The sequence below is a fragment of the Chiloscyllium plagiosum genome, unplaced genomic scaffold, assembly GCF_037043375.1.
Source record: "Chiloscyllium plagiosum isolate Xiang-an unplaced genomic scaffold, Cpla_swu_hap1 HiC_scaffold_22, whole genome shotgun sequence".
Lineage (NCBI taxonomy): Eukaryota > Metazoa > Chordata > Chondrichthyes > Orectolobiformes > Hemiscylliidae > Chiloscyllium > Chiloscyllium plagiosum.
Window position 1 is genome coordinate 28,338,335 of NW_028270160.1, and position 13,550 is coordinate 28,351,884.

A 13,550-nucleotide genomic window follows, 5' to 3' on the forward strand; every position below is an offset into this window, starting at 1 on the left:
TTCAATTTAAGAGCCTTGGTTAAGGCTATTGAAATTGTCAATGCGTTCCCAAACTGCAATAATTCCTGCAATTAACCATTAGTTAAAAAGTTTACTCCATGTTTCTGTAACATTATTATTCTCTCTATGGAGCAATTGCATTAAAGCTCTGAAAACATCTCAAGTATCTGCTGTGTAGAAACCATTATTCAATCATATGATAATATAAGTCACTTTTAACAGTGTAGAGTGCCAGTAACTACTATAAGTGCCTGCTTGATTCCTTGACTTCTGAAGAAATATGCTTTTTAAAATAAATGGTAATATCTTCATGTTTGCTTTATGCAGTTTCATGCTAGTACAGGCAGGAAAATGTTACAACATTTTTTAACGTTGTATTCCTTAAGAAACCAAGGAATGATGTGGCTTTTTTTAAACTTCAAAATAGACCATCAAGCTTCTGGAAAGTTCTGAATTCAGTCTTAATATGTGTTGATCACTTCCCCTGAATGAACATGTCTAAACAACACTCCTCTGTGGAAGTTCTCACTGTTATTGTCAAAGCACACTCCAAAACACAGTGACAGCAGATTCCTGGAAACTGTAACTAGAGGACTGCAGTGTAACAGAGGACAGTGATCCAGACTAGATATCCACAAGTGAAATGTGAAAGACCATCATTTACCCTCTAATGAATATTGTTGGCCTTTGGGCATGTAACTGAAACCAATTCTTCCTCTTTGCTTTCTATTGTGTATCAATAACCAGTAGTCATGTGATTGAACCTATTTTCAAATACTGACTTACTTTTTAAACACCAAGGAAAGACTTGGGATGTCTGCAATTCAGCATCAAGAATACAACAGGTGCAGAGAAATATTGTGCAATCTTGCCTTACAATAATTGCGAGGTTTAAGAAGTCTTCTAAAGGCTTTCGACAAGCTCCAACTTCACATGTAAAGAAATGAGTCTTCTGGTTACAGTAGTCATCAGTGCCTGTCTGCATGACCTATTGAACAATCTTCATTTCAGTGCAACCCTGCAGTTAATTTTAATCTGACCTCAGTATCTGAAGTTACCTGAACCACAGTTCCAGAGCAACGAAAGCCCTCTCCTTCACTGGATTCTTAAAAATACATGAAACAAACTTAGAAAATGATGGAAAAGCTCAACAGGTCTGGAAACATTCAGAGAGAGAGAAAGAGAGTTAAAATTTTGAGAGTTGTATGAACAGTCTCTAAATGTTAATTCTGTTTCTCTCTGCATAGATGATGCCAGACTTGCTGAGTTTCTCCAGCATCGTCTGGGTTTGTTACAGGTATCCCCAGTATTTTCCATTTGTTCTTAAAGACATGTGAACTGCTAACTATCTTGTGGGGCTTTAATGGTTAGTGATGAGTACTTTCTATCTCTCTTGGTTGTGTGATGTGTGATTGAGAATTGGTAGTCATTTCAAGCTATGTGCATGAATCAACAACCTTGCCCATTTAAATCCATGAAAGTTGGCTGTTGGTTTTAAATTGACCACACACTGATGGGAGGTTTGGGAACACCAACATTAGCCTTTTCAAGCACTAAAATACATTTTAAACACAGTTTAAAGATAAGGGGTAGGTCATTTAGAACAGAGTTGAGGAGAAACTTCTTCACCCAGAGAGTGGTGGATATAAGGAATGCTCTGCCCAGAAGGCAGTGGAGGCCAAGTCTCTGGACACTTTCAAGAAAGAGATGGATAGAGTTTTTAAAGATAGTGTAATCAAGGGTTATGGGGATAAGGCAGGAACAGGATACTGATTGTGCATGATCAGCCATGATCATAATGAATGGTGGTGCTGGCTCAGAGGGCCGAATGGCCTACTCCTGCATCTATTGTCTATTGTCTAATTACTGTTTTAGTATGGGCTCTTCTGTTCTTCATACAAGCTTAGGCCAGACTTGCAGATCACGGTATACCTTAGAGGCTGATCTGCATGCATTACATCCTATCGCTTTCACTGCAGATAGCGGGTAAATTAGTGGTTTCAGTGTATTGCTGTCCTTTGCCTGTAATAGAAGAAGGAAGAGAGTCTCACACTGTAAACAGTCAGGCATCAAGTAAATCAACAGTGATGCATTCTCCCACAAACTATCAATGTCCCCTTGCCAACCCTCAAATCACTATTTCAAGATTTTGTCCACAATTCCAGCTGTGAAAGTACGGTAATCCAGTTTACACCAAGAATCCAATCTTCCAGCAAACTGCAACTGAAATGCAGATTCACCAAAATCTAATTGAATGGTAAGATCTGCTGAAGAATCTCAGCAGATTTGGCAAAACCTGCAGACAGAGAAATGAAGTTAATGTTGTTCACTCTCCACATATGCTGCCAGAGCTCCTGAGTTTCTCCAGTACTTTGTTTTAGTTTCAGATTTCCAGCATCTACAGTTCTTGTTTTTTGTTTTAATTTAATTGAATGGTGGACTGGTTTCTGTTTCTGAATGGCCTAATCCAGTTCTAATTCCATATCTAGGAATAATTTAACTTTGTAACTGATTTATAGAATTGCAACCCTTTTTTGAAGATCTAATGGTCATACATCCATCTTGTGTTATGAAGCCAGAACATTGACAATGCAGTGAAATGATCACCTCCTGAGTATCATTGTTTGATCTGAAGGAAGAGACATTTACGTAAATACTTTATAATTGCATGTATTTATTTTAGTGTGGAGTGTATTTGAATGTACTGGAAAGTAACAGATTTAGCAACAGCTAAGCAGAAGCAATTCCTTCCCCGATTTGCAAAAATCAGTACCTTTGTTGAAAAGGCACTATAAAAAGCTTGAGAGAAGGTCCTATATCCAAAAAGAGAAAAAAAAAGACCTGTAGCAGAATATTTGAAAATAAATGGAATTGAATACAATGTTCCAGGTGAAGAGAGTAAGGGGTGTGGATGACATAGTGATGTCTCTTGACAATTCAAGGGAACGATGGATACCAAAAGGATAGCAATGAAATGCCGTTAGTAATGGATGCCAGAGAAAAACAATTCACTGCAAATGAACAGCAAACTGCTGAACAATTTACCCGAGGGCATTTAAAGAGCAAGAAGCTGTGAAAACCGACTTAATCACTCAAGATTGTAAGGATGATACCAAGTGTGACAGTAAAATATTGCGGAAAACATGTCAACTTTGATGATTTTGAAGTCTGTTGCTCACAGTGTGTTCATTAAAACACATCCTCCCCATTGAGGTAGACAGACAATAGAACTATTAAATTAATAGCACAAGTAACATCTCCAAAGGAATTAGAAGCAAAATACTGTGGATGCTGGAGGTCTGAAACAAGAACAGAAATTGTGAGAGAAATTCAGCAGGTCTGGCAGCAACTGTGGAGAAGGAAACAGAGTTAACGAAGAGGAATCATACCAGACTCAAAACATTAACTCTGTTCCTCTTTCCACGGATGCTACAAGATCTGCTGAGTTTCTCCAGCAATTTCTCATTTAGTTCTTAAAGAAATGCTTGCAGCTATGACTATTCTTAGCAATAGATTTATACATAGAATGTGCACAAAGTATTTTCGGAATGCCCACGTCAATAAAGTCTTTTGCTCATGGTCCAAAACCAGAGTAGATAAAACTTCTATCTTTGAGAGGTCTGCAATGTTTGTACTTCATTTGCACTATATTATACAAGAAATTCAGCAGGCATCTCATTGTTATGGTTTACATGCAGACAGGAAAAGGATCAATATTATTTATCTTCAGGATGTCACTCACATTAATCCTGATCCATTTTCTATTATGGTAACATTCAAAGGGTGACATCTACGTATTTATTTATTTTACACATACTTATTTGGGCCAGAAGGTGTTCTGAAGTGTTAGCAACAGTTGCAGTAGCATATGCAGATTGAAATTGGGACAGCACAGACACCAGGGTTCGATTCCAACCTTGGGCATTTGCCTGTGTGGAGGCTGCCCATTCTCCCGGTGTCTGTGTGTGGTTCCTTCAGATGCTCCGGTTTCCTCCCACAGTCCAAGGTTGTGCAATACAGGTGGATTGACCATGCTAACTTGCTCACAGTGTCCACGGATGTGCACACTAGGTGGATTAGCCATGGGAAATGCAGGGTTACAGGGATAGGGTTGGGGTGGGAGGGTGGGTGGGTGGGGGTTGTGTGCTGGGGCTGGGTTTGGGTGGAATGCTCTTTGGAGGGCCAGTATAAACCCGACAGGTGGAATGGCCTGCTTCCACACTGTAGGGATTCTATGAAATGGATCATATGTCCCACTGGATTCTGATTTGACATGGTTAACATATTGGATCTGAACTTGACTACTGCTTCAATGTTCCCTTTCTGCATCCAATACTTACATTCAAGCATAATTACCAACCCCATCAAACACCATTGCACCATCCAGAACAATTTGGGGAGCAAACTTTAAATTGTGTCAGAACGTTGCCATTATCCAATAATCATCGTGCAATTAAATGTGAATATGGAGATGGATACACAGCTAACAACAACAGGGACGTAAGAATGTGGCAATATTAGCATTCCTCCTCTTAAATTATAAGACAAAGATGACAGATAATAAGCAATGTGAAAAGAATTAACAATTTCACAATAACTCGGGGGCTTGGTTCTGCTTCACCTGTTCCCCCTGCACACTTTGTTGTTGTATGTTCGAGCAGTGACAAGGACATAAGAAAATCAGCACAGGTAGGAAGGTGTACACTCGATATTTCATGTAAAATACTAGCTGGTTATACAAATCTACAATCATACCACTGTGAATATCAAGCTGAAAATGATTCCCTAAATTTGATAGAATTAAATTTAGCAACAGTGCCCTATCCATCAACCTCGCCACAGCCTGCTGCACTGAAATGATTGAATGCCATGCTAAAAGATATGTTTCCAGTGTAATTTATTATGACATCCCATTAAATGTTGATGTTGTATTGAGTCTGTAGAGGGCATAAATAAAGTATTTCACAATACTGTCACCTTTTATATATAATTTCACCAAACCATTATATTTACATGATATCAATTTTTAAATTAACCCGTATAATGCAAACACTTTCCATCAGTGATTGCAAATTCAATGCAGCCTCAACTGAAACCTTAACCTTTAGAGTGGCAACATAGCATTTTGACAACACATCAAGCAAGAAATTGTAAAATTTTGTTACCATCGAAAGGACCTCACAGTCACTATTTTGTTAGATGTAATTTTGTGACTGTAAACTATTAGAATACAAAGCAGTTGTGACTCTCCTGGCTTCTGCATGTTTCCGATAAAGGTTTTTTAAGCACACAGAATATTCAGATTGAACAATTTTAGAAGCTGAACATAACTCACCAAAATAAGCAAATTCAGAAGAAATCCTTATCCACAAATATCACTCCACTCCGCCTCACACCAAAGAATAAAACATTAGCATGAACAATGTCAACCTGTTGCAATAGTTTGAATTATCGAATAATGGGTAAAGTAAAATTTTGTATTTCATAGGAATTCTGTGCATTGTGGTTTGGTTGAACAAAGATTATTATACACTTCATGTTTTTCAACACACAGCTGTTAGATTGGATATTCAGGTTAGACAAATAAGAACACGAAGAATTGGAGCAGTACCGCTCCTCAAACCTGCTCTGTCATTTAATAAAATCATGGCTGATCTGACCTTGGCTTCAATTCCACTTTCCTATTGTTTCCCATTAACACGGCTATACTTCAAGAATCTGTTTATCTCAGTCGTGAATATATTCAATGACCTAGCCCCACTGGAGAAGAGAATTCCAAACATTCATGACCTTCTCAGAAGAAATTCCTCCATATCTCCACCTTAAATAATAGATCTTAGTTGGAATGAACACAGGGACACAGGCATATCTCCCGCTGTGGGTCACTCGTCAAGTTAATACTGTTCATTGATGATTGATTCTCAGTGATCAAAGAACAACAGATTCACTTCAAGTCCTTTCACATATTCTATAGCAAAATAGCCACTAAGTGACTACAAAGAAAGGTTTGTAAAAACGTTTTCTTGCAGAAAGTTGTTGGAATAAAGCATTTGTTGCCACAGGGAATTGCTGAGGCAACCGAGGCTTGAGGGGGAAAGGTGCCTCAAGTTTGAAAGCTGGGGAATATACATAACTCTGGAGAGAGAAAACTGCAGCGGGGTTAGTTTTACGCTTGGTGTGGAGAAGAGCTAGTCTCAAAGTTTTGGCCTGAATGGTCTCCTTCAATGCTCAAAATCTGTATATACTGCTGGAAGAGGGAAAGTAACACTAGACTAATGAAAAATAAAGCTAGCTTCACAAGGTTTCATATTCCAAACAAAAAAAATGTCAATAGTAGATGCTTGTACCTGGGATCTCATACATCTGGAATTTCTTGTGGGGTATTCTGATCTCTTTCCAAGAAAGAATATTATTGTAAATCATAAGATAGGGCATAAATGGTCTTCTACTGTATTTCTCCAGGACTTTTAGCACCTTTTACCAAAGTTATCATGGGAGAGCGGGTGAAGTCCAACTTTATCATATTAACTTGTGCTAATATCTGCAAAGTCAAAAAGTGTGGCGCTGGAAAAGCACAGCCGGCCAGGCAACATCCAATGAGCAGGAGAGCCAACATTTTGAGCATAAACTCTTCATCAGGGAACATCTGCAAATTTTATCATGTCAATTTGATTTAGATTTTTCTTGGTGCTAACTTTGATATTCACAGTTGAAGGAGAAAGTGAGGTCTGCAGATGCTGGAGATCAAAGTTGAAACTTTATTGCTGGAACAGCACAGCAGGTCAGGCAGCATCCAGGGAACAGGAGATTCGACGTTTCGGGCACAGGCCCTTCTTCAGGAATGAGCAGAGAGTGTTCAGCAGGAGAAGATAAAAGGTAGGGAGGAGGGACTTGGAGGAGGGGAGTTGGAAATGTGATAGGTGGAAAGAGGTCAAGGTGAGGGTGATAGGTCGGAGTAGGGTGGAGGCGGAGAGGTCAAGAAGAAGACTGCAGGTCAGGAAGGCGGTGCCGGGCTGGAAGGATCCGGCTGAGACAAGGTGGGGGGAGGGGGGATGAAGAAACTGGTGAAGTCCAAGTTCATCCCCTGCGGTTGGAGGGTTCCCAGTCGGAAGATAAGACGCTCCTCCTCCGACCGTCGGGTTGTTGTGGTTTGGCGGTGGATGAGTCCAATGACCTGCATATCCTCGGTGGAGTGGGAGGGGGAGTTGAAATGCTGTGCCACAGGTTGGTTGGGTTGGTTCGTCCGGGTGGCCCAGAGGTGCTCCCTGAATCGCTCCGCAAGTAGGCGGCCTGTCTCCCCAATATAGAGGAGGCCTCCTCTATATTGGGGAGACAGGCCGCCTACTTGCGGAGCGATTCAGGGAGCACCTCTGGGCCACCCGGACGAACCAACCCAACCAACCTGTGGCACAGCATTTCAACTCCCCCTCCCACTCCACCGAGGATATGCAGGTCATTGGACTCATCCACCGCCAAACCACAACAACCCAACGGTCGGAGGAGGAGCGTCTTATCTTCCGACTGGGAACCCTCCAACCGCAGGGGATGAACTTGGACTTCACCAGTTTCTTCATCCCCCCTCCCCCCACCTTGTCTCAGCCGGATCCTTCCAGCCCGGCACCGCCTTCCTGACCTGCAGTCTTCTTCTTGACCTCTCCGCCTCCACCCTACTCCGACCTATCACCCTCACCTTGACCTCTTTCCACCTATCACATTTCCAACTCCCCTCCTCCAAGTCCCTCCTCCCTACCTTTTATCTTCTCCTGCTGAACACTCTCTGCTCATTCCTGAAGAAGGGCCTGTGCCCGAAACGTCGAATCTCCTGTTCCCTGGATGCTGCCTGACCTGCTGTGCTGTTCCAGCAATAAAGTTTCAACTATTCACAGTTGAAGTTTACTTACTGAATATAATGTTTGGGAAGGATGTACAATAACCTGTTGGTGTGTGATTTCGAGAGGAAGCTTGTTTCAAAAGGAGTTTCAAATAACATAGTGTGAAGTTATCCTTTTGCATATGAAGGTAAACAACAAGGGGAACAGGTGAGTGCTTTGTCAAAGTCATATCAACATGTAGATAGAGGAGAGTTCCCTTCTGTCACCTAGGTGAACAAATCCATGCAGATGCAAACGGAAACCCAAGGGTAACAAAGACAGAGAGAGGATAATTTTAGACTTACAGGAGGAATGACTGCTAGGAAAACTCTTTCTACCCTCTGACACGATATCCGGATCACCTGTGCAGTGCATCTCAGGGTTCATCACACCGTCCGGAAAGCAGCGGTTGAAGAAATCAGGACGTGGTCTGAAAGAAAATATATCATGAAGATTTAGGCGTAATAGCTTAGTGTTTTTGTAATGGAGAAAGCAATACTTTGATAGCTAAGTAATTATCTCAGACCAAACTACTTAATAATTTGCTCTAAACTTGTTCTTAGGAAATTCAGCAAATCCATAAGGACCTTCACCAACTTTTACAGATGCACCATAGAAAGCATACTGTCTGGTGCATAACAGCCAGGTATGGCAACTACACTGCCCAGGACCGTAAGAAATGCTGCAAGGCTGTGTGCATAGCCCAGACCATCACGGAAGCTAAACTCCCATTCATAGGCATCATTTACACTTCCCATTGCCGTGAAAAGGCTGCCAACACCATCAAAGACCCCTCTCTTTCAACCTTTTCCATCAGGCAGAAGATACAAACCATTTATCACCCCCTGAAATAAAGAACAGAAAATGACATCACCACAGGAAATGACATCACCAACCCAAGGAAACCCAAACACATAATTAGAAAGTGGGCTTAATCTGGAGGCTCACTGAAGATGTTACCTAGAATGGTGACAAAATGTTTGAAAACGAACCTTCCAGCTCAGCGAGCAAACCTACATCCAAAACATACAGAAGCTTGAACACATGCACCAACAGGTTGAAGAACAGCTTCTTCCCTGCTGTTATTGGACTGCTGAATGGACCCCTCTAACTTCATATAATGTTAAAATCATGCAACAACAGGTTATTAAAGGTAAAACAGGTTGATTTGGAAGTACAAGCTTTTGGAGCACTGCTCCTTCGTCAGATAGCTATTGGAGCAAGATCATAGGACACAGAATTTAGTAAAAGGTCAAATTGTCATACAACTGATGCAAAGTCTTGAACAAACCTAGATTGCTATTAGGTCTATCACTAAGAATGGGGATGCAGGTTTCAAGTGATTAATATGTAAGTCCCAGAACTTCTTTCAAGTCACTGTCCTGAGATAACTTAAGGTTTTATAAAAAAAGTGACATCTCAGCTCAGACAATGCATTAAAGGTGTGAGGTTAGAGTCTGCCTGTCTCCTAACCTTGAGTCAGACTGGTTCTATTTCCAAAGTAGAAAATCATAAAATGCCACATGGACTGACTGCCTACAGATTGTATGCTTTTTGAGCAAAATAGAATGTATCTGCAAGTGCAAATTCACCCCATAGACTTATATGTCTGTGTGCATGTGTGAGGGAGACAGAAAGAGAAGAGAGTGTGTGTGACTATGTATATGTCTGTGGTGTGTGTGTGTGTGTGTGAGTGAGAGAGAGAGAGTGTATAGTGTAGTGGGGTCACCTGTGGTGTGACATGAACCCAAGGTCCCAGTTGAGGCTACCCTCATGGGTACCAAACTTGGCTATCAGCCTCTGCTCAGCCACTCTACGTCGTTGTGTATCCCGAAGTCAGCCTTGGAGGATGGTCACCTGAAGGTCTGAGGCCAAATGTCTCAGACCACTGAAGTATTCCCCGACTGGGAGGGAACATCCCTGTCTGGTGATTGTTGTACTGTGTACATTCACCTGTTGTTGTAGTGTGTACTTGGTCTCGTCAATGTACCATGCCTCGGGACATCCTTGCCTGCAACATTTGAGATAAACAACATTGGCTGAGTCACATGGGGTACCAGCCGCACACATGGTGAGTGATGTCCCAACATGTAATGGTAGTATCAACATTCTGACACGACTTGCAGTGGTTGCCATGACAGGGTTGTATGGAGGTATGGTTGGTGAATCCTGAAGGCTGGGCAGTTTGCTGCAAACAATGGTCTATTTAAGGTTTGGTGGTTGTTTAAAGGTGAGAAGTGGAGGCTAGGGAAGCTCTTGGCGAGGTGCTCATCCTCATCGATAATGTGCTGCAGGCTGTGAAGAACATGAAACCTGCATTCTTATTCTAAGTGATTAAAGACTTAACAGCAATCTAGCTTGTTCAATACATCGCATCAATTATATGACACTTTGATCTTCTACTATAAATTCTGTGTCCTATGATCCTGCCCCACTAACTACCTGATGAAGGAGCAGTGCTCCGAAAGCTTGTACTTCCAAATAAACCTGTTGGACTATAACCTGATGTCGTGTGATTTTTAACTTTGTCCATCCCAGTCCAATACCGGCATCTCCACATCAAATAATGTTGATCTTGCTTTGTGCACCTCCTGTGCAGCTTGAATGCTTTGCTCTGTCTAAGCATCCGATGATCTATATCTCCTCGTTTGCCTGTACTGCTTGCAAAACAAAGCTTTTACTGTACGTAGGTACATGTGACTACAATAAATTAAGTCAAATCACATAATGTTTTGAGAAGTGTTGAATGTTTTCCAATTGATCTATGAGAAGGAATGTGCATTCACTTAAGTGAGACTTTTAAACAGAGTTCTACTTGTTTTCACTAAGAGCATTGACGTCAGAGGTTACAGAGTGACTGAGGCCTTCCTTTGCTGCCTATTCTCTTTCATATTTTGCACAATCTCTTGATGGTGATCAAATAAGAAAAGCCTTCACTGTGCCCATTATTTTCTATACAACGTAGAAGGTTGTGAACTAATTCATGTAGTGGCTTCACATAAACTGATATATACAGCTTTCACAAACTAGAGTGATAAACAGGTCCAGGAGACAGATTTCACAGATGTTCATTCTTCAAAAAGAAATTTGGCCTGGATTTTTTTGTTGGTAAGAACATTGTTCACCCAGCATGGGGATCTTGTGGATTTCTATCATGGCAGACTCTGAAGGAATTGCCTGGAAATGGAAGATTGCACTGGGTAACTCCTCTAACCTAGAACTCTCCAAATGTGTCCATTTAAATTAGAAATATTGAATAACTCAGCCATTTCAGAGGCTATTTAAGAGTCAACTAAATTGCTGTGGGTCTTCAATGACGTAGCCCAGTCCGGTTAAGTACAGTTGATGTCCTTCCTTAGGGATATCAGTGAACTAAATGGGTTTTTCCAAACAATGTATGGTATACAAATTCACAATTTATTAATTGTACTTAAATTCCACCAATTTCCACATCATGGGATTTGAATCCTTGTTGTCAGATCACCAAAATGGATCTCTTGATTACTGCTTGAATCTGTCAAAGTGCTAGAAATATCAACAAAGACACAAATGACTGTACAGTTTCCTACTTTGCTCTAAATTCTTCTACATTTCAATGTAATACCTGAAAGAAACCTAAATGTGAAGCAGTAAAACAATAATAAAGCCATTCACATGAGATGGAAAATTAAACTCAGTGACTCTGAATCTGATGAATAAATTGAATCGGTGCTGTTGGCAGTATCTGCTATTGTTGATCTTCCTTTTAGTGTTGAAGATTCAAGTAATAGGTCTAGGTCCAGAATACTGAAACTAATGGGAGATCATAGACTTTTAAATCAGCCTCTAAACATTGTGGGAAGCTGTTTAGAGGAATGCAATAAGCTTGTGACAAGATTGATCACTCAGATTAATATGATCATTGACTATTGATTGCAGAACCCCATTTACATTCAGCAATGTGCAGAGAATGCAAAAGTGACCATAAATTGTAGATTTTCTCTAATGTGTCAAGCTGTGTTTAAATGTGTAAACTAGCAGTGCTGCTTTGGAAAATAATGCAGCAAATCATAAAACATAGCAGTGCACGTAAAACATCCTATATTAGTGTAGGCATCTGGAAATCCTCTCACATACATAAGATCTTAAATAACTAACTGGTTGACAAGGCTATTCAAGTGCTATATAATGGAGAGGAGATGTATTGGGTCATTAATTCCTTGCAGTGCTGCTATACTGATGAAAACAGTTACAAATAATGTTCATAGTTTGTTCTTTGTTATTTATACCATTGACAACACATTTTGAAAGGATGTGCCAAGAGAAACATTGCTTTTTGATATTTTGCCATTGCCTTGCATTTAGTACACAAAGGTCTTCACAATCGGCAGGGCTTCTGCAGGTCTCTCAGGAATCCAGCACAAAATGGCACAAAATCAGATTCACTAAACATGGGGTTGCTGGGTCCGACAAAAATGTCGCCACCCGAGTTTTCATTGCTGAATGGAGCAGGTCACCATCCATAGGCGATGCATTGCTAATCCCATGCAAATACAGTTCCTTCTCAATAACATTGTAAATGCTGGTAAGGTCATTGCTAAAAAAGGAAGAAAATAGAGAGATCTTTTCTCCACTAGATAGCAATGAACTGCGGACCCCCTTGAGCCCATATGCTGTTTGAGCTTTTTTGAGTCCTGGAGTCTCCCCAGTTTGAAGATGCAGGAGAGTGGGGAAACATGGGAACAAGTTTCAGCATTAAGCATAAGAGTCAAGTGTAGTACAAAATGGTATAAAGTGGAAACACGTACCTTTGTTTGACTCCACAGGTGATGACAAAAGATGCACTCCCTCATAAGTCAAATACAACATCACAAAGCTGTGCAAATTTCTCTGAGCTTGTCATTCATGGCATCCCAGACAAACCATGGATAGAGCTTGGAGTAGACCTCTCCTCTCTCACTGGAACTGATTCTCTCATCACAGTCACACCACTGTGAGTTAGACCAACTGACATCAATGACTACTCCTGAGATCACAGAAAGCCTGAAAGCACAATTCAGATGTCATGGTATTTCTGACAATGTGATCAAAGGCAATGACCCATCAGTACATGAGTGAAGAACTCAGACACTTCCTGAATGATTGGAAAATTCATCACTACACATCATCTCCACTTTACCCCCATCGAAATGGGAAGTTTGAGGGAATGCTGAAATTTGCCAAAAGGACCATGAGCAAATCAGTTCAGCTATATTATAATCTTAAAATGAAAAACACATTGCTAAAGATTAAAAAAAAAGTTTAGTCCACTTAGTAACTTCAAATTACTTTGGAACCATAAAAAAAGGAAGGCCATTCAGCCTATCATGCTTGTGCCAGCTAAATAAAATACTCCATATTCTAATTCTATTTCTCAGCAGCTGGTCTGCGGCCCTGCAGCTCACAGCTGTTCAGACACGGATCCAGGTTCCTTCGAAACAGATTGTGGCTTTCTGCCTGAATCACCAAACTGGCCAGTGAATTTCAAACATTCTCCATCCTCTAGGAAAAAGACTTTCCTCATGTCCCCTCTAATCATTTGGTCTTAAATTTGTTCTCACTGATATTTTATCTCTCTCTCCACCAAGGGAAACACATCTGTACTGTTCATTCTATGCAAGCCTCTCATTATTACATGCACTTTGATAAGGTTACCCCTCA

The 13,550-nt window shown here is 40.7% G+C and overlaps 1 protein-coding gene across 1 annotated transcript in view; it reads right to left on the bottom strand.

The window, feature by feature from the left end:
- plpp4 (phospholipid phosphatase 4) overlaps window positions 1-13,550 on the bottom strand; it is a 248,566-nt gene that overhangs the window by 95,642 nt on the left and 139,374 nt on the right. Inside the window, exon 5 of the mRNA XM_043712701.2 lies at window positions 8,177-8,301. Within this exon, the coding sequence (XP_043568636.1) occupies window positions 8,177-8,301 (125 nt within the window). The remainder of the gene's footprint in view (window positions 1-8,176; window positions 8,302-13,550) is intronic.